The 22,855-nt window shown below is 35.4% G+C and overlaps 1 protein-coding gene and 1 pseudogene across 2 annotated transcripts; one reads left to right on the top strand and one right to left on the bottom strand.

The window, feature by feature from the left end:
• The window catches only part of LOC113040215 (beta-1,3-N-acetylglucosaminyltransferase manic fringe-like), a 15,058-nt pseudogene extending 8,920 nt beyond the window's left edge, over window positions 1-6,138 (bottom strand).
• A 5,063-nt stretch (window positions 6,139-11,201) lies between these two features.
• LOC113040214 (amine sulfotransferase-like) lies at window positions 11,202-21,534 on the top strand. 2 transcript variants are annotated; one of them, XM_026198537.1, is made up of 6 exons: window positions 11,202-11,423; window positions 11,571-11,773; window positions 11,854-11,980; window positions 13,605-13,699; window positions 13,822-14,002; window positions 21,175-21,534. In XM_026198537.1, exons 1-6 carry the CDS (start codon window positions 11,258-11,260, stop codon window positions 21,300-21,302), a joined length of 900 nt encoding a protein of 299 aa, XP_026054322.1. In that variant the 5' UTR covers window positions 11,202-11,257; the 3' UTR covers window positions 21,303-21,534. The 2 variants fall into 2 exon arrangements, with proteins under 2 accessions (XP_026054322.1, XP_026054321.1); XM_026198536.1 differs by lacking the exon at window positions 21,175-21,534 and adding an exon at window positions 14,659-14,833.
• Window positions 21,535-22,855: the final 1,321 nt, after the last annotated feature.

The following is a 22,855-nucleotide window of genomic DNA, read 5'->3' as shown; positions in this document are numbered from 1 at the left end:
CTCATCCGTTTTCTCTCTGTCTCACACACGCACACGCACACACACACACACACCTCACTCCTGCTAGAGCCTTTAATGTTCCGCGTGATGCAGTTGAGATGTCACTTTGAAAGTTTAGCTTCATTACGACGTCTAGGTGCTCCAGACAGCTCATATTGTAAGTCTACGTGCCGCTCCACCCTTGAGTACAAGCAGAATAATCAAAGCGCGCAGATCAATGCTGCGGCCATCAAACCCAATGGGCCAGAGCGAGCGGAAACAGCCCACTCAAACCCTGAGCTCCTTCATAAATCATAAGGGTGGATCTTTAGCGCTCATTTCAGCTAAAGTGGAGCGGCTGATCACAGTGGCTTATAAAACACAGTCTGGAGATAAACAAAGAGTGAAACGTAACAAAAGTGAAACTCGTAGACTAGGCGCCTATATATTTTGTAGGCTATTCTCAACTTGAGAGGGAAAGAAATAAGCACGAATTGGATGAACGGGATAAGAAAATGGCACAAATCTCTGAAAATGGCTAATAATTTGATGGACGTTAAACGCAGATGCATCCAAAACTGATCATGAAAGGCTTTCAAAGCCAAATAAAGACATACTACATCACGAAAAACAAACACAAAACATTACTAGTCTGCAACAGTTAAAAAATCTTACAATGAAAAAGTCTTTGCCCAGTTTTTTTTTTCTTTTCTTACATTTGTTAAAAGTGCCGGACTTGTTGTTTCACACTATGTTCCTGTTTCCCCAGCTTAAGACTTCCTCTGTTAAGATAGACTTCCGTTTTGTCATTGTTTCAAAATGCAGTCTGCGGCTGTCACTTCCTCTTATTGGCACAGAGGCAAAGGACACACAAACAGAAGCAGCAAAACTGACGAGCACAAACAACATCCTGTGCTTAAAAACCCGCTGTTGGAGCTTGAAATGTACTTTGAACAAACCCCTAATCGTGTGCATTAAACACTGGCAAATAACTCTCATGGTTTGTCGTACTTTCCAAAGAAATCTAATTTATAACTTCTGCTTGGCAGATTAAATGAAATGGAGGAAAAATCTCAAAAGACTTTGAACAAGAGATGGAAGCCATATCAACAGACTAGAATAGAGACACCCCCTAGCAACCACTAAATTATGTCCTAGCAACCACCTACTATAAAAATGACAGTTATAAACTTGAATATGATTTTTTCCCAGAATTTTTAGTTATATGTGTTTAGAAATTTTAGTTTATCTCTCACAATTTTGAAAAGAATCAAAAAGTCATAATTGTGAGATATGAACACGTTATTGTGAGAAAAAAAAAGTCTAAATTGTAAGATTTTTAAAAAATCAACTGCAAAATGTAAACTCCGAAGGCAGAATTCTGGGAGTTTTATTTCACAAATTCAGACTTTTTTCTTAGAATTACAAGTTCTTGCGGTTCTGAATGCATGTTTTTGCAATAATTTGCTGTCAGCTGAACCTTTGCAGGGAGCTTGATTGACAGGTGATCTGACCAATCACAACGTACCAGAAGTGATCTGCTTTGTCTTGTCTGACAGCGTTTGGTCAGTTTCCTCTTTACTCCATGGTGTATTTTCTACTGTGTTAACATGATGTGTGGCGTAAGAGTGGCATGGCTAGTCAGACAACAGTAACGAAGGAGGGAGGGATTTTGCGAAAGTTCAATCGTGAGAGAAATGTCAGAATTGTAAGATTAAAAGTTGCAATCATGCTAATTTTTATTCCGTGGTGGGGAAAAAAAACAGAGCTGCAAAATGTAAACTCAGAATTCAAAAAATAGTCTGACTTTTTTTTCTCTGAATTGCAAGTTTATGAAGTATCTTAATTCTGAACGCACGTTTTTGTCGTAATTTGCTGTCAAGTATAATTTTGATACTGTACGATTTATTTAATGTACTGTTGTCTGTGCTGCAATAATTTCCTGTAAATTAATAGGTAATTTATTACAGTACCAGAAAACCCTAGAAACAATCTTACGTGTTTTTTACACAACACCATAAAAATAAAAATCGGAAAACTTTTTTATGTTTTTTAGCAGTTCATTTATACGACAACAGGGGCCTGAAAATGCAAATATTCTAAAACGAGTTTCAAAATGTCTGTTTTTGAAAACAATACCGATATTCTTTTGCGTAAACTGAGAAAACATGAATTTGTGTAAACGATGATGGCACATTCACGTATTACATGTTCAGTCTATAGAAATGGCATCGCCAACTACTGGCCTGGCATGCATAATACAGCGTTTTTAGTCATTTTTGCAAATCCATGTGAGCGTGTCTCATTCTAAATGGGTATCGTAACACTTTTCAAAAATGTTTTTAGTAAAATTGTTGTTGTGTAAGCATACCCTAAAACACCCTAGCAACTGTAAGGCAGTATCCTAGCAATGCTATGGCAGGGATGTTTGCAAGCACATCTCACCAGAAAATATTAACGTTTAGTAATCATATTTAAAATTAGTCATAGCCTCCACATAGAGGAAAAGGAAAGGCTGAATCTTCCAACTTCAGATAAACACACTTCCTCCTCACACTCAGCATTTGCTCATATTCAAAACAGGAGCAATAAAGCAGAAGCAGGGATTTTTTAATTCTACTCTTTGAGAGACAAAATCTGACGCAAAACCTCAACATCAAACCCTTCCAGTTTCAGACTTTCAGAGTGGCAAACTGCTGAAAGTTTGAGAGTCATTTCTTCCACACACACACAGAGAGAGAGAGAGAGAAAACATATTAGTATGCCATACAAGAGTAATTTTAGCCCCAAGTGTTTCACACACGTTCTCTTTGATCCTACAAGTATTTGGATCAGCAGTGCAACACTGTTTTGCACTTGTCGTCTTATATTTAGAGTGACGGCTGCTGCTTTGAAAGTGTTATATCCTGAGTTGCACATTGGGAATTCGTTTTGACAAGGCACTCAGTGATAACAAACAGCAAGTCCAGTCACTAACATCTTCCCAAAGTCCTCCTTGTGTTGTTAGCGCCTGCCAAACCGTGAGTGTGTATGTGTGTAAGCATGTGGTAGTACGTCAGTCCAGCTTTGTTCTGCTTCTTAATGTCATGTTACAGCAGGCCACAGTCAAATCCGAGCATTTACAGTTTAAATGGAGGTCCATTTTTTTTTATCAATCTCTGTCAACTTATGCTTTTTGGCAAGTATCAAGAATAATAATTATGTCTTACTTTTTCTGAATTAAAGCCAGGAGCCAGGGCTTCACTCATAAACATTTTGTCTCATGCAACACGAATTTAAGCAACAACCAGGTCCAAGTAACACCAGAAGTGGGTGGGAAATCATATTATACACCAGCTGGCATCCCACTAAATCCCAAGGCATAAATGAATAAGAGCATAAATGTAAAGGCATAAATAAAAAATATAATGAGGTTGTTGACAAATAGTGGGAAAATCTTACAAAACCTGTCAAAAAATATATTTGTGCAATATTTTAGAAAATAAACAAACAAATGTTATATTGCAATTTTATTTTACATAAACAATTTGAAGAGAGTTTTATGATTTTTTTATTTGTGTTAATTGTTAATCACATAATAATAACAACAATAATAATAATCTTTAAAAAAAAGAAGTTGATATTTAATTGAATATAAAATAAGTATTATTTATATTAATAATAATAACAATTATTATTATATATATTGTCATTTTAAAAACAAGTAAATAATACATTTATTTTTTATTCAAACGATGTGTTATTGTTTACAAGTATTTTATTAATATTTTAATTAATTCACGTAACAAAATATTCAAATAATGTTTATAGTAATAAATATAGTATTAACATATTTTTATAATAATAAAAATAATAATAATTATTATTATTATAAAATTAAGTAATTACTTTATTTAATTTAATATTTAAAATAAATGTTATTAGTTTTTCGTTTATTTAAGTGCTTAATTGTATTTTTTAATTTTTTATAATGTCAAAATGTCAGAGTGCAATTATTATTTTTTATTATTATTATTATTATTATTATTTATGTTATTTTATTTTGGGGGGATATTGCGGTGAAATGTGACCATGACATGTCTCAGGTCTTTTGCCTGAGATTCACCGAGCCGCTATGCTGTAACCACACACTTGGCCTGGTCTTTTAGATCTTTCAAATCAGACATGGTTTCAGTATCTACAAGCCTTAAAGGGATAGTTCATCCAAAAATCTGCTCACCCCCAGGGCATCCAAGATGTAGGTGACTTTGTTTCTGCAGTAAACTGAGATTTTTAACACAAACCATTGCATTGTGTCAGTCATATAATGCTGTAATATTGTTATTATGCAATAAAACAAAAAAATACACAAACAAAACCAAATGAAACCCTGTGGCTCATGACCATACATTGATGTGTAAAGACACAAAACAATCGATCTGTGCAAGAACAGTATTTATGTTGTTTTGTTTGTTTTTTTACCTCTGATTCACGCAATAAAAAAAACCCTGATATAAATACTGTTCAATTAACTTTACACGTCAATGTATCGCCACGAGCCACAGGCTTTAATTTGTAATTTGTATTACTTGTGTATGTTTTTTATTATAATTATTATTGTATATTTTAGCCCGTGATTCCCATCCACTTACATTATAAGTATGATAATGCTAAAAATCTTGTCACCTACATCTTGGATGCTCTGGGGGTAAGCAGATAAACATCAAATTTTCATTTTTGGGTGAACTATCTCTTTAACTCATAATCCTTTGGTAAAAACCCTGAACTTATTTGAGTTTAAAATGTCTTTAATTCACTGCCCCACCAAATAATGTGTATTATAAGAAAAACGGTGCAAGGAACCAAACTTGACTTCATTAAAATGGCCTTTCAGTCAGTCATCTTCATTAGTTCATCTTTCAAAGGTCACAGCTGTGAGCTCTGCTGCTTGTGACAAAAAGAGGACCTAAAAGTCCATCTCAACCCTCCGTGACAAGGCTACTGCTGAATTAGAGAACACAGACAGGAAATGCTCAGTCTATAAATGAGCATAGGGCGGACGAAACAGGAAATGGGGCAGATTGCTGCGTTTTATTAGAGGTGCACTCATTCGTGGGCTAATCTTTGCGGTGCGGTAACCAGCGTTAATAAAATTAGCTCATCTGTGCTTGTAAAAAAATTACTTTATTTGCATGATATACAACCAATAGCTTCACAAGCGTTGCAGAATTTAATAGGTGCCACTTGTGAGACCGTCATAACAAACCTGTTTGGTTTTGGCATCACACAAGTCTGAGGGTTTGCACCTGTTCTTTCACAAATGCGTTTGCACACAACTTCTAGCTGATGCCACCGGAAGTGCACACGTCTGCCAGATGTCCCGTGACATCAGCAGCGGTTGCTGGGTGAGACTGCATCTCAAATCAAGATTATGACACTGACACATAAAAATGATCAGGGAGGAACCATCATAAAAAACACTGACTGGTGGTTGATCAGTCATTTTAACACTAAATCCTCTTCATTTGGAGTATTAGTAGTCAAGGAACACTCACGTGGTGTTTAGTCGTGGAGATCCAGGTCTCCAGAAGAAGAGCGAGGCGGGTCTTGTGGAACCGGCCAGTGGTTTTCACTGCAATGAAGATGTCATTGAGTCCTAAAGGTGGTTGTGGCTTCATCTGCCTCCCGTTATGACGTTTTGGCATTTGTTTGTCATTAACAACATCTCTGTGTTGGCTCACAGCTGTAGTTCTTGATATAGATGGTGTCTTTTCGTGCGCAAAAGTCGCGGTGGGTTTTTGGTCACTCCGGGTGCGCAGTTGCAAATCCAGCAAAACCAGGATGAAAAGTGTAAGAGCGAAGACAGGCAGTACATGAAACAGCCTCCTTGCGACCATCTTCTAAATCCCTTAATTCGCTTTTGACTGCATAATAAACTCGTTTTAGGAGCCTATAACAGGCGACATCTGGACGCATTCACGCGCGGGAAAAGGCGTGATTGTTTAAAAGAAAGAAATAATGAAATACAATAACCAGTAAGTCCCTGAATGGGTTGGAATGCGTGGTTCAAATTCATTGTGATTCCGTGAAAGTTTTCATTTGGTAATCCCGCTCGGATCCTGCCTGATGTGCCTCGCGCGCTGTGTTAAAGCGGAGGATGGATGAACTGTCATTCACTTTCAGGCGGCTTCGCAAACTTTCGACGCCCCGCCCACTTTCCGCAGTCACGCTCTGATGGTGAATGATAAAATAAGGTGTATGGCTGCAAATGTGCAATTAAACCATATTTCCTGTTGAGCTTCTTTTTGAAAGCAAACTCGTTCTTTCATGTATGAGTGTATGAGGCAAAAACGAATGTAATAAATGTTTGAATCAAATGCATTTTATATATTATACCCTTAAGATATCTTGAAAATTAAATAAAATATAAAATTGCTCCTATGATAAGCAAAGAGCCAATAAAATAGCCTATATATTTAACTTTTTATTGTGACAAATTTGTGATTTCTGTTGTCAGGTAATTTCTACCCCAATCAACCTTAATGTGTGAAATGAAATATTATAATACAAAATAAAAGTACATTATTAATATATTAACAATTGCATTATATACATAATTTGTATAAATTTATATGTATACCTTTAAGTATTCTTAGAAATATAAAATTGCACCTGTGATAATCTAAGCAATGAGTGAACTGTTCCAAGATTTATTGTCACATTTTTGTGGTGTCAGCTGTCACGCAATTACCATCACAGCCAACAATTATCCAAAGGAAAAATACTGATTAGAAAATACAATTATATTATTTGTCACTTATTATTCACACTTCATTCAGAAACACATACTATATCTGTGTGTGTGTGTGTGTGTGTGTGTGTGTGTGTGCTCTTGTTTTTGTGACATATCAGGACACAACTCTGTATAAGTGCATGGGTATGACACAGGTATTACAAGGAGAGGGTGACTTATGAGGACATAACCCTTATAAATCATACAGAATGAGTTTTTTTTTTTTTTTTTGAGAAAGTAAGAATGCACAAAGTTTCCTATTAGGGTTAGGGTTAGGTGTAGGGTTGGTGTGGGGCCTAGAATATACAGTTTGTACAGTATAAAAACCATTACATCTATGGGATGTCCCCACTTTTCACAAAAGCAAATGTGTGTGTGTTTCTGAATGAAGTGTGAAGAATTATGTTAATTAAGAGAAAGATGTTATAATAAAGATACATTTAAAATTCAGATCTCTCTCTCTCTCTTTCTGTTGAATTAGCATTTGCAAGACAAGCTGTTAAATAGTAAAATAGTATGTCACTGTAAAAACACTGTATGTCATTTGTTTTGCTCTGAATAGTCAATGAATGATGACAGAATATTAGAATGCATATTTGTCTAGGCAATGTTTTTAGAGGACTCCCTCTGAGGGAGGTTCCCAGCTCTTTATGTCCTGTTTTATTTCTGCCGCTTCACTGTGGGACACTGCAGCCGTTCTGGCATCTGTCCTGAACTTCTTTATCATTGCACTTTTAACTTGTGCCAGAGAACTGCATTGTCCTTACTGTTATCCCAATCGCTTATTATCAAGTAGTCAAGTGTACATGAAGTTTAAACATTTATTGTGTTTTAACACTCTTTTGTTATATCCTGGCTTAAACTCTTCCTCAGGTCAAGAGGATCTAAGATGACATGATCAACACTAACCTCACAGTAACCTTCATCAGCACCTTTGTTTGTAATTTCTCAGCCTTCTCCTCTTTCATCCATTCATCCATTGCAACCAGTAACCAGCTGCCTCCTTTTCTCCAGCCCCCCTCCCTCGGTGGCCCCATGGACGGGCGACTGGTCCCTTAGGTAAATCAGAGATGCCCAGGCACACCCTGGCCAGGAAGGGCCCAGGATCAGTTGATGGCCTACCTGAAAAGATCCTTTTAAAACGGCAAGTGCCTTGCTCCCTACTTTGAACAATGGCAGACCTTTTCAGACTCTTTATGCATTGAATAGCCCTTTACATGCCTCTTGACTTGCTGCTCTGAATGCAAGATTCATTGTAGATATACAGTATTTTGTGCAGACAACAGAGAGTTAGATAGAGCAGACATCAGGCTGCATAATTAAGTGAGTGATTGCGATTGAACCCAATCATTTAACCCTTGTATTACAGTTTTTCTCAGTCACTTTGGTGCATTTCTCGAATCATCCTTACTATTTGCTAAGAAGTAAGTGCATTTCTCAAAACAATTTGTACAAACAGTCCCACAAAACAGATTACCAGCAAAGGCCTGTAACTTACTCAAAATCTTGAGTTCATCTCTCAAAAGCAAGTATTTATGTCAATGAACATATCAAGTGCAATCAGAATGAAAAGTCCTTATGTCATTGTTCACAAACAAGATAGTCAAAATGCTTGGTTATGTTGTTAATATAACAGTGCACTTGGTTAGTTTTACCTGATGTAAACTACTGTATGGCAACATTTTGGATGACAGTTACTGTATTGAACAGTACGCCATATGCTCATGTATGCCATATATCCATTTCAAAAGTACAAATTTACACATTACTGTACGTGGGATATTGACTGAAAGAGACTGGATAGAATTCCCAGTTATACTTTTACTTTAACTGTTTCGGATGATTCAGGCGGAGTCACTGACCGACTCAGTCCACGAGTGAACTGTTTCGGATGATTCAGGCGGAGTCACTAACCGATTCAGTCCACGAGTGAACTGTTTCGGATGATTCAGGTGGAGTCACTAACCGATTGAGTTGAGATAATCGGTTGAGAATGGCAAACCAACAATTCTGACAATCATTGCGTGTAGCATAACTTTGTCAGCATTTTTAAATAGTTTTCTTTACCAGTTTAATCACATTTTTGAATATTTTCAATTCACTTTAAACAAGTCTTTGCAACCCCTTTAAGTAAAAAAAATGTTTCTTAAAGGCATAGTTCACCAAAAGAAAGAAGGAAAGAAAGAAAGAAAGAAAGAAATGAAATAGAAGTCCTGTCATCATTTACTTACTTTCTTACTCATTGTTGTGAAGTATTTATTTGGGGCTGGTTAGTAAAGGTTTGCAATCACTATAGCACATCCGGTTAGAATGCAACGACTCTGATGTTTCTTCTTCAATTTTTATTCTCCACTGTAGATATGTGGGTATTTGCGGTTCTGAAAGTATACACACAATAATGGTAAATAAAGGGTACACAATAATAATTATAACAACAATAAACATTTACAACAATATTATATAGTTACAAAAAGCATTAAAATATTTCTAGGATTAACTGTATTCAATGTATAATTACAATAATCAACATTATGTACAGCCTGCTCTGAGCAGGACTCGAACCTGCGGCCGTAAACATTATTAGCGCCATTCCGGCAGTCTTATATAAACAAATGACGGTGCAATTTTAGAACGTTAATATTGAGGCATTTATTGGTATGCATGCAAATAAACATTTAATCCACATAACGGGTCTGATAAGCATATAAACAGCTGTCATAAACTATCATAATCACATTAATTCACACAAAGGAATAGCAATTTCAGAATCTTTGTACAAACGCATACAGTATTGTCATTAATATCTGAAGTCTGTGATTATCTTAAACCGCAACAATACACAAATGTATTAATAACAAAGATAAGAACATTACTTACTTCTAGCAGCATGCACAAACTTGAAATAAACTTTTGGAGAACACTCATTAGCTCCGCACTAAACTTTCTGATGCAACGCACTTCTATTTCCTTTGGCGGAACTACTTTCAGACGACGCTAAAGCTGTACTGATTCGTAGTTTCAACTGTCAATTAAAAAGCCCACCAATACCATTCACTGTCCATTTTGTTATCACAGTCCTTTACAACACTCATCTCTCGAGTTGTTCCAAACCAGGCGGCAAGGAAGTCGACCGGAAGTTAAAGTCGGCCAGGAGCCGCCATCTTTTAGCAGAACTTCACTTGCATTAGCATTCTTATTGACTCCCATTCATTTTGGCGTCACTTTGGCAGTGAATAACTTTACATCTGAGGCGTTTAAAGACTCTGTTTGTCCATTATTTATTTCTAAAGATACACGACAATGTATAAAGGGCTCCATTACCTTCTGTTACATTATGGCCCCATAGAAACAGTTTTTGTAAAAATAGGCTAACGATTGCGTTATAACCACTCGACTTTCTGTCGCATTACCGTACAGACAGAAGGAGAAGCTCGCAGGCAATTAACTTAATATGGCGTACTGGCGTTACATTTTCAAATACTATACAAAATAATTAATCAGAATACTTACTCCTGCTCACTCACGACAAAGAACTCCCCGCTCAAGCTCGCCGTCTCTGCAAGATTAACGATGGCAGTTTGCACGCACAGCCACTTAGAAGATTTACATCTGTCAGACAGGTTGCTGACGCCATCAGGCTTAGTTTGAGTCTGCGCGTCAGAAACGGAAGTGCTAAAAACCGCTAAAAATGGGCTTCACTTGTCTCAGTTGAGTTCCAATGGGGTCTCTGTGTCCATTTCTTGTACTGTCTATGTTCCAAACCTGTATGAGTTTCTTTCTTCTGCTGAACACAGACAGTTGCTGGCCATTGACTTTCATATTTTTTCTCCCACACTATAGAACCATTATGATATTTTGAAGATGCTTTAGTTGACCAGTGGATGCCAGCGAACAGAATCATTCCAGTGTCAAATAATTTCAACTCTAAAAGTCGCTTATGTTGCTTATGTTCCAGTTTGTTTTTAATGAAGTTCATGTTTGTGCATCAATCTCTATGATTGCTTCATAGTCTTAACTACGTTTAACACTACAAAGTGTTCTAATGAATGGCTTAACCTGGGACAAAGCACTAAAAGTAAAAAAACGAACTACCTTCATCTCTTATTTAACGTTTAACTTATCTTCTTAGTATATCTAGAACAGTGGTTCCTGAAACTTCTGGAATCCCAAAAATTAATTACAGTTAATTCAATATGCCAGCACTTGCAGCTTAATAAAATGAGGGACCCTTAATGTCAAAAAGCTTGAGAACCAAATGCAAGCAGTATTTGTGAATAGAGGTCTTTACATTCACATTTGTGATATTGTTTCCTTCTAAGCATCACTATTAAATTGATCTACAAATGCAAATAATTAAGAGTTAGGTTAAAGATACAAACCCAAAGGTTGGCAATGAACTACGCAAAAGCAAATAACATTTTAACAGACTCTTGTGTAACAGCTCTTTTATCAGTGACATTACTCTTTACTAGAGTTCCCTTCATTTGACTCAGTAAGACCTCAAACATGGCTCAGCAGGAATACAAAATGCTTGGTGACAAAATGTTCACCTACAAAGGAACTGTTATAAGTTTGTCTGAAAATCATGATCTTACTCCAGAATATATCAACAGTTTACAGGATTTTGAAACAAAGGATGATGATGTCTTTGTTGTTACCTTCCCCAAATCTGGTAAGTGAGATGTTAGGCTATATTTATGACATTGAAAAACTCTGTAGTCACATTTTTGGTATACTTTGACTTTGTAATGACAAAATGTTTTACATTATTCAATCAAACCCCTAGTATTTTATGCTTGACTCTACATCCCTCTCTCAGGTACGGTGTGGACCCAGCGGATCATGACCTTAATTTATGCTGTAGATTTCCCGGACAAAGCCATCCAAATCACCCACGACCAGATGCCGTGGCTAGAGTATCAAGCAATGAAGAATAATTACAACACACGTCCATCTCCAAGACTCTTCTGCTCCCATTTACTCCAGCCGCTGATGCCCAAAATGCTGCAAAGAAAAGGAAAGGTGTGTACATATTTATCAATCGATTAATGAACTCTCATGATGTCACACTTTTTTTTTTAACAAGTCTGTCTTGCTGTCAGGTCATCTATGTCATGAGAAACCCTAAAGACATCATGGTGTCATATTTCCATTTTTCCAACAACATGAAAAACCTGGATTCTTCTGAGAGCTTCAATGAGCTGCTGGAAAAATTCTTTACAGGATGGAGTAAGAGCCAAAACCAATAGTCCTAATATATCCTTTATTTCTTTTCTTTTCTTTTTTTTTTGTGGAAATTAGATAAATACAAAAAAAGAGTTGAAATATATATCACTGATATATATATATATATATATATATATATATATATATATATATATATATATATATATATATATATATATATATATATATATATCAGTGTAGATCATGATGAAATTATGAAAAGCACTAATGTTCTTTCACACGCATCACACACTATGGGTGTCACGATGTCTAGCCTTTAAATAGCCTTTAATGTTTCCTAGTTTCCTTATTTTCTGAGTTTCATAGTTCTCTGAGTTTCCTAAGTTCCTTGCCTTCATGATTTTGATCCTGGACTGTTTCCTTTTTTGCTGCCTGCCCTGACCATTGCCTGTTTATTGGATTACTCTTTAGGATTTGCTTTGGATATTACTGTTTTGCTGGTGTTTGACCCTGCCTGTCTGACTACGATCTTAATATAGCTGCATTTGGATCCTCGACTATGTTGTCACGCTCCATACATTACAATAGGCAGTGCAATCCTAACAACCTGCACACTTTGCCTTTGTCTGCTAACCCACTACTTTCTTCTTCTATTGTTCTCTGGAATTGTCAGTCTACAGTAAAAAAAAAACCCGATTTCATTACATTTATTTCTAGTCATTCAAGACTAAACCTTATGTCTCTGACAGAGACCTGGATCAAACCAGAGTACACTGCTACTCCTGCAGCACTCTCCAGTAATTTCTCATTTTCCCATACTCCCTGTCTGACTGGAAGAGGTGGAGGTACTGGTCTGCTTATCTCTAATGATAGGAAACGTATTCCTTTACCTTCTCTGGGTATTAACAGCTCCTTTGAATCACATTCAGTCAACTAAAAAATCAATTTTGTAGTTGTTTTTCAACCCCCAGGACCACAAGGTAACTTCTTGGATGAATTAGATGCGCTGCTCTCAAACTTTCCTGAGTTTTGATACTCCCCTAGTTATGCTTGAAGACTTCAACATCAGTAAACATACACTCGTTTGCATCCTTCTCTTCACTCTCTGAGGCACAAGTCTCTAAACTCATCCTTTTATATAATCTTACTACTTGTCCACTTGATCCTATTCAATCTAATCTTCTTCAAGCCATTTCTCCTGCAGTTGTACCTGCCCCTCACATCATTAACACATCCCTTCACACTGGTGTTTTCCCTCAACATTTAGACAGATTGTATAACCCCACTACTTTAGAAACCCACACTTAACCCATCTCTCTTAGGCCCTGCGCGAGTATTTTCAAAATCACAGCTGTTTCTATGCGGTTTGGCCGTTTGTCACCACACAAATAAAGCACCAGGTCAAAAGCAAAAAAAGGCCTCTAACACTAGCTTGCTCTATTCTTTTTCTGTTTTCTTTTTATTTATCATATAATAAAAACACCTAGCAAGCTATATGTACTGTGTTAAGCTAACTGAGGCTTGTTATACCACTTGCATGTCATTGCTCTTTCGTTGATTTGGATTGTTTCCATTGTCCTCATTTATACAGTAAGTTACTTTGGATACAGTCATCTGCTATAAATATAAATATAAATTGTATGTAAATGTTGTTTGTGGTTTGTAGTGATTGGTGGCTGTTGGTTTGACCACGTTAAAGGATGGATAACAAATAAAGACAAATACAACATCCTGATCCTTACTTATGAAGAAATTATCAAGGTGAGACAGGTTCAGTATATGACACTTTTAGCATTCCACCAAACTTTATTTGGAGATATTGTATTTCTCTTTAGATATAAAGTATATGAATATCTATATGAAATGTGCAAATCTGTTATCAGGACCTCAGATCCGTCGTTGTGAAAATCTGTGAGTTTGTGGGAAAGAATCTGTCAGACGCAGCGATTGATAAAGTGGTGGAGGCAGCAACATTCAAGCACATGAAGAAAGACCCAATAGCCAACTATGAATTCTTTCCTCAGTTCCTCACAGATCACCCAAAAGGACTTTTTTTGCGCAAAGGTCAGACCAAAATGAAAAATTAAGAGTTGGCAATTTAATCATTTTCCCATTTCTAACCATTGTTGTTTTCCCTGCATGTCTCATTCAGCCCTGTAAATGCAACATCTATCTCTTCACATTAGACCTTTAAATATAGTTAATTATATAAAAGTTAATTAAAGGGATAGTTCACCCAAAACTGAATATTCTGTCATCAATTACTTCGGAACATTATTTTATTATTTATTTATTTATTTAAATATAAGATCTTTCTTATCCTCTATAGACAGCAATGGTCCTACCACGTTCAAGGCCCAGAAAGGTACCGAAAACATCAATACAATAGTCCATGTGACATGAGTGTTTTTTTTGCGCCCAAAAACAAGTTTCATAAAATTATGGCTGAATCACTGATGTGATTACATTAAGGTACCTCTTGGGCCTTAAATGTTCTAAGACCCTTGCTGTCTATGGAGGGTCAGAAAGCTCTCGGATTTCATCAAAAATATCTTAATTCCTGTTCCAAAGATGAGCGGTCTTACGGGTTTGGAACGGCATGAGGGTGAGTGACAGAATTTACATTTTTGGGTGAACTATCCCTTAAAATGTGGTAAATCTGACATATCAGCTGCAGTGGGAAAATGATATATTAATGTGTTCAACCTGCTGTGTTACAGGAACAGTTGGGGACTGGAAGAACTCTTTAACTGTGGCTCAGAGTGAATGTTTTGACCGTGTCTATCAAGAAAGAATGAAAGACGTTCCTCTTAACTTTGTATGGGACATCTCAGAATTGCATGGGTGAAAACTCAAGCGGTGACATCCATTTTACAAACTAATAAAGATAAAACGTCCTCTTGGGATAATAAGGTTCTATCTGACATTTTTGTTAAAATTGAGTTATTCACATATTCTTATTCTGTGATGACTTATTTACATTGTGTGATAGATTTTTTAATGTTACGTACATTTTGGGACTTTTTATATATAAAAAAAAAAGGTTCTATTCTATTCTAAACAGTCAACTGGAATGCAAAAACGTTGAAGCTCATTATCTCAAAATTCCCTGGAATGCAGATAGAATTCCAGGGGATAGATAGATAGATAGATAGATAGATAGATAGATAGATAGATAGATAGATAGATAGATAGATAGATAGATAGATAGATAGATAGATAGATAGATAGATAGATAGATAGGAATATGGGTTGTTTTTAAACATATAGAGTTTCAGAAACGTCAAATTCTTCTTGCCTTTTCAGGTAAATTGGGACACTGCAATTGGTAAAGCTAGATACACATTTTTATCTAGTTTGTGCTTAGATAATACAGTTTCTTAAAAATGACATAGTACAAATTATGTTTTTAATTGACAATTTTCACAAAATAAAACTCGAGGCCTTGCATAGATTAATTGCAAACAGACGTCTTCTTGTCTGTTTGTATTTAAATCTAGATTAAATGAATCTTTTAACTCACACTGGCCTTTGAAAACCTCTAAGTGAAGATACTTGCCCAGAAAAAGTTTTGGGAGCGAATTTCTGTTTTATTAAAAGTGTGTGTGATTCGGGGGGTCAATATTTGTTTAAAACCGACTGTATTCCATTCTGATACCTCTAGTTGCTTCAGTTACTCAAAATGACCAGTAGATGTCAGCAAACACCGCCATGTTCAGGTCCCAAGTCCATAATCGTATAATTTTAGTAACAGATCATTCCAGCTAAAACTAAGTCAATGAGTTGCTCATGCTCCTGTTTGTTTGATTGGAAAGCAGTGTAGTTTGTGCACCGGCCTCTATAATTGCTTCATAGTCTTATCTTTCTAAACTGCAAACAAGTTTTCATGATGGGGTTAACCTATGACAAATCCCTAGAAGTGAACTCTCTGCCCTCATCTACTACTGTGTGACTTTTATTATTGTGGTTTTTAATGTTAGGTTTAAATTAGGCTTAAGTTATCCCATTTAAATAAATACGATAAAAAATTTTTTTAAAAAAATTACATAAAAGCTTTCCTTCTTAGTTTGTTTATGACCACTTTATTGACGTTTATTCTCTAGGTGTATTTTAATTAATACATTATTTTTAAGAAATTAAAATAAGCTAGGCCTAACTGACCTAAAATAAATGTTAAAACCATAAAATCGAGATGCAACTGTAAAACCTTTATTTTTACATTTGTTTATTAAAGCTGCGGTAGGTAACTTTTGACGCTCTAGCGGTTAATAGACAGAACTGCTTGCGTCTTGCGGAAGAACATCGTAGCCGGAACTACTTCTTTCTGTTTATTTCTATGAAGAATCATAAAGGTACTGGGTTACTCCGCCGCGGTACCTCCGAAGCAATCTAAAATAGTCCGAATATAAACACTTATTATAGGCAGAGGTGGGTAGTAACGAGTTACATTTACTTCGTTACATTTACTTGAGTAATTTTTCGGGGTAACGAATACTTTTCGGAGTATATTTAAAGATGGGTACTTTATACTCTTATTTGAGTACATTTTTTGGGAAAAATCTGTACTTTTACTTCGTTACTGTGGGCGACGCCCCTCTCGTTACTTTATCTTAATGCAATAAATGCTTCAGTTTCAGTGGTGGACAGTAACGGAGTAGCTTTACTTCGTTACTGTACTTAAGTACATTTTTCAAGTATCTGTACTTTACTGGAGTAGTTTTATTTTGAGCAACTTTTACTTTTACTTCACTACATTCCAAAGCATAAAATCGTACTTTTTACTTCACTACATTTCATAAAACATATCGTTACTCCCTATAATATCACGTGCTCCGACACGCAGAAACGGTGTCTGATTCATCATGAACGAACTGAATCTTTTCAAAATAAACTTTTAAATCGGATCGCGAATCACACCAAACGATTCGTTTACGAATTAGAATGATCCGATTGCAGCTGTTCTGGAGTCGACCACTCACTGATTCAAATGAACCGTTTAGTGCGAGTCACCAGAAGTAAGAACCGGGAGATCTTGTGAGCGCGCGTGCGTCTGACGTTGCTAAAAGTAAGTTATTAATGTCGAAATTTTGGATTAATTATTGTAACTGAAAATCATATTTAGGTCAAAACTGTCAGTTGTTTGGAAACTAAATCCGTTGTAAAGAGTGATCTATTTAAGCCCACTGAAATGCTCGAGTGCAGACGATGCAGACACATCAATTCTAGGTAAAAAACAACAACAACAAAAAACCCATAAAATAACACAGATTAAATACAATAACTCGTGCACGTTCAAATTCCCCGCTGCCGTAATGTTAACAGTTTTATTAAAATGTCCTATGTTACGTCTGTTTTTATATTGTTTATCGACAGTAACGTTATACATATGTATATTGTTTGGATTAACTAGACGAGTAGACAGACATGAATGTTCATCGTACTGAAAATAAGTAAATATTGTTAGCTGATGCTAACTGTCTAGCTAACAAGCTTGTTGGTGCTAAATTGATGTAATTTTTATAAATAATGTCCAAATATTTTTATTCAGCCACCTATATATATATATATATATATATATATATATATATAATATAGTTTACATCTGGTTAGAAAAGAAAGGATGTGATGTTCAGAACATGCTAACTACAGTAATTATCAGTGGGAAGAGATGCACCCCGTTTGGCCAGGGGTGTTTTTAAACCACAGACAAGATTTGAGAAGGAAAAAATCATTATCTTGATTTACATTTTTTTTATTATTTTTTTCCGTAAAATGTTCTTCCTAACTTCAGGCCTTATTATCATGTCATATATACAGTACAGACCAAAAGTTTGGACACACCTTCTCATTTAAAGAGTTTTCTTTATTTTCATGACTATGAAAATTGTAGATTCACACTGAAGGCATCAAAACTATGAATTAACACATGTGGAATTATATATTGAATTATATACATAACAAAAAAGTGTGAAACAACTGAAAATATGTCATATTGTAGGTTCTTCAGAGTAGCCACCTTTTGCTTTGATTACTGCTTTGCACACTCTTGGTGTTCTCTTGATGAGCTTCAAGAGGTAGTCACCTGAAATGATCTTCAACAGTCTTGAAGGAGTTCTCAGAGAGATGCGTAGCACTTGTTGGCCCTTTTGCCTTCTGTCTGCGGTCCAGCTCACCCCTAAACCATCTGGATTGGGTTCAGGTCCGGTGACTGTGGAGGACAGGTCATCACTCTCCTTCTTGCTCAAATAGCCCTTGATGCCTTGAGTGAGACTCTACAATTTTCATAGTCATGAAAATAAAGGAAACTCTTTGTATGAGAAGGTGTGTCCAAACTTTTGGTCTTTACTGTAACTTTGATATTCTGTAAAACAACAAACTTTAAAATACTTTTTTCTTACTGGTGAAAATCAGATGGTCATCTCTGTTTTCTCTCAGGTAAATCACAGTGTAAGCTTCACAGTGAACATTACTCTCATCAGCGTAGTCCATATCAACAACAAAAATATATCTTGACTCCATATAGTGGTTATTTTGAAAAAATCCAAGGTATTTTGAGCAGTAGGATTATAAAAAGAATATGTGCTAATATAAAATTAAATTAAGTAGCCTATATAAAATTGCAAACATCTATCTTGCAGTACTTTTTTACTTAAGTACATAAAAACTCGAGTACTTTTGTACTTTCACTTGAGTAAAATTGAAAAAGGAGTACTTTTACTTTTACTGGAGTAATATTTTAACATATGTATCTGTACTTTTACTCAAGTACTTGATTTGTGTACTTCGTCCACCACTGTTCAGTTTATTCCAAACGCGCCGTCTACTTTTCTCTGGACAATGAGCGATGCCCATTCGCGAATGATTCATTCTTTTGAGTCAACTCTGTTCAAAGGCTTGATCAAACCAATTGGCAAACGAGTGAATTGGTTCATGAATCAGTTTGATTGAGTCGTTCAGTTCCATGCTGCACGCGCTGAGCTCTGAAGCGGTTCACTCAGAGTTGTAACGTTTAAGAATATTAGCAGCGTTGAAAACGGGGCTATGGAACTGCACTGAATTGAAAGCTAATCTGCAAAGGCTATTCTTTGCTTGCGATGGAGATCCTTATTAGATGAACGCGTGTGCTGTCTACTGTTTAACAGGTAATAACTTGGGCTACATTCGATTACAGTACACGATACCACTGTGACATTAGTTTGTTGTACGTGTGTGGCTTATAACAGGTTGAATGCAGCTTCCAAAAGACAAAGAATAGCCGATTAAGATTTTATTAATTTAATACAATCACACCAGTGCGAGTACGTTCAGCAAGTCATATCATCAGCTGCTAAATTCAGATCTGTGATCGCTTGCTGGCGCTGAGCCAGAGACAGACGCGTTTTTACAGCGCTGCGCATTAACCAATCACACACGGTTCTGTTGAGCTTTTGAATGCAATGGCCAATCAGAGGTGTTCCGATGAGTCATCGCTGAAATGCCGGTGCTTCCTTCACTCGCTCACTTACTGAATACCTCTTTCTGCCGAATTCTCTCGTCAGAAACAACAAAGTGCAGATGTGTGTACGAATCTATAATTAAGATATTGATTTCACAGTGTTAACAGTTTCAGTGATTTTAATGGGAGTTTCTGAGAGTGAATGAAATCTAGACTGTCAGTGAAAATTATGTTTAATAATGTAAATGTTATTTGCTCTCTTTCTGAACAATGAAAGATTAGTAGCAATATTTATATCACATTAACTTTCAATGTTAAATTCACATTTAAAATAAAGTCAGTCGTATTAAAATATGTTATGGCATGACACCTATATTTGTTACTTAAATAAACAGACAGGGTTTTATAATAAATTACATAAATTGGATTAAAGGCTGATGAAATATATACATTTATACACACACACATACATTACATACATTTTTTGTCTATATATCTATATAAAAAAAGGCTCCGTATATATGACCCAAAGTAACTAGTAACTAACTACTTGAGTAGATTTTTTATCCGATACTCTTTTACTCTTACTCAAGTAACTATTCAAGACTAGTACTTTTACTTTTACTTGAGTAAATATTTCTAGAATTACTTTTACTTTTACTTGAGTAAAGTTTTTGGGTACTCTACCCACCTCTGATTATAGGTGCACCCTAGTGATTCAGGACAAGCTAAAAACACGGTTTAGAAAATGGATTCATGGTGTACTCGCTTATTATATACATTTTTCTACATTTTGAACACAAACAAAGTTACGGACCGCAGCTCTGATTGGTTGTTTCTTACGGGGAGCGGATGAATTTCTGCTAATGGCAATAGGACCACTGGGAGGAGCCAGTGTTTTTCACAGATTATTTGTCTCATTTTCTACTGTCAGGACATAATGACAGGTTTAATAAATATGTAAAAAATATATTTTTTACAAAAGTTACCCACAGCAGCTCTAATTTCATATACAAGCATTCTAAGTGTCTGTTAACAAAATGTTAAATAAACAAGAAGCTTCTATCAGGAGACCAACATTTTAGACACCAAATGCCTATTTTTGTTCTATTTCGCCAACAAAAATGGTTCCAAACAAAGCCACAGCGCTGTTTAACATCTCTGAACAACATGCTGGTGTTTCATTTTTGTCAGTATTGCACACTCCTTGGCTAGATGTCTAAATCTTCTTTGCATATTTTCTAATAAATAAATACATATACTTTATATTATTGTTTGTTACACACCTAATTCACAGATCATTACAATAACAATGACAAGACAAACAAAATGGCTATCCATTAAAATATCTTTGGAGTAACTGTACTTCTCTAAACATTATATGAATCTCTGTAGACCCACCAGTGAAATTAATAAATCTTTCATAAGGACCTCAGATCCGTCGTTGTGAAAATCTGTGAGTTTGTGGGAAAGAATCTGTCAGACGCAGCGATTGATAAAGTGGTGGAGGAAGCAACATTCAAGCACATGAAGAAAGACTATGAAAACTATGAAATCAGCAAAAAGGACGGGGTTTTTTTTTTAGGTTAGACCAAAGTGAAAAATTTAAGAGTGGGTCATTTAAGCATTATCATATTTCTAAGAAATTATAATTTACCCTGCATGTCTCATTCAGGTCTATATTAATGCAACATCTCTTGACATTGGACCTTTGAAATGGTTCATTATTTAAAAGTTAATTATTAAATGTGATGAGTTTGGGGAAATGATATATTAATGTGTTCATATTGCTGTGTTACAGGAACAGTTGGGGACTGGAAGAACTCTTTAACCGTGGCTCAGAGTGAATGTTTTGACCACGTCTACCAAGAAAGAATGAAGGACGTTCCTCTTAACATGGTCTGGGACATCTCAGAATTGCATGGCTGAAAACACAAGCGGTGACATCCATTTTACAAACTAATAAAGATAAAACACTTTCCTCATCATACAATGAAGGCATAATAAGTGAATATTAGTGATTTTTTTTATTTATTTTTTTGACATGTGGACATGTGGTGAAAAAATAACCCTTCCAGTTACAATAACTGTTTGCTTTCTGTGAATAATTCATTCATTCACCTTATTCCCAAAGTAAAAAATATTTTCTGAAATGAACTGACTTTTCACAATCAAACTGCTATTGATTTAATCCAAATGGGTTTTAAATCCTGTTTCATTAAGACAGTGTTTCTTTCTATTTATTTAATGTTATTATGATTATTATTTCAATTTATTACAAAAACTGAAACTTCGTACACTCTTAGAAGAGATTGAACCTTTAGAGTTCAAAAAAGAACCTTTAAGTGCAACCTTTGCTGTGGTAAAAGGTTCATATTAGAACCTAGCATATTTAAGGTTCTTTCATGAACCTTTTTTAAGATGTAATGTAAAGACTAGCCAGAGTACAGTTATAACACGATTTGCTTAACTGTTACATTAGTAAATTATTAACTAAAATAATTAAATTAATTAAAACTTTTTGCTGAAAGTTTTCTCACCATCAAACCATCTGTATATGTGTACGAGTTTATTTCTTTAATCCATAATCCACAATAATCCTCCAGAAAATAAGTCTATCATTTTGTCCTCTCACATTAAAATACACCCACATATTTGTCTAGAGCTGTTTTGGACTAATTTTCCTGTGTAAAAGGTCCTTGATCTGTAGCCTACATATTTCTCTGATTCAAACAAGATGGCTTTTCAGAAAGTATGAACACTTGAATGTAGGTAAGATTCATTTAAAAAAAGTAACATTTTGAGCAAAAAGCTGAGAAAATTGGTTCATTTTGTAACATTAGGCAGTTTTTGTTTATATGCTGCTTATTATTAATGACTGTATAATTGCGCTTCAGCCCATTTGTCATTTCAGCTGTCCTAAAACTATAATCAGTTATATGAATGATCAGCCCAGTGCTGCTTCATAAAGAAAGTTTATTAGGCTACTAATGTTAATCAAACAAAAGAAAAACATGAGAATCACTCACTGCTCTTAGCTGAATAACTTCTGTCATTTTAACAGATAGTTGTGTCAATTTGCTTCATACTGTAATACGTACAGTAAAATACATTAGGATACTAAAATACAAGTTTTTTTTTTTTTTTTTTTTGTAAGGTATGTGAAATATTATGACTGGAAAATACGATGACAGAAAGCAGCCTATATAAAAAGAACCAAAGAAGAACCATACTTTGAGGATGGCATTGACATAGCTATTTATTTTTTCAGTATTTTTTAAATAGTTTTCACACTTTTTATGACCTTTTTGATTTTTTTTCTTTTCAATTCACTTCAAACGGTCTTGCAAGCCTTTAAGTATGCTAAACAAAAACCTTATGCAGTAAGTTAAGTTATTCAAATCACAATTAATTAGGGCTGTAGTACTCGAGTCCGGTCTTGGACTCGAGTCCGGACTCGAGACATTTTTCTGTTGTCTCGG

The sequence above is a fragment of the Carassius auratus genome, chromosome 22 (genome assembly GCF_003368295.1).
Source record: "Carassius auratus strain Wakin chromosome 22, ASM336829v1, whole genome shotgun sequence".
Classification (NCBI taxonomy): Eukaryota; Metazoa; Chordata; class Actinopteri; order Cypriniformes; family Cyprinidae; genus Carassius; species Carassius auratus.
Note: the sequence above shows the minus strand (reverse complement) of the source record. Positions and strands in the feature narration are given on the sequence as shown.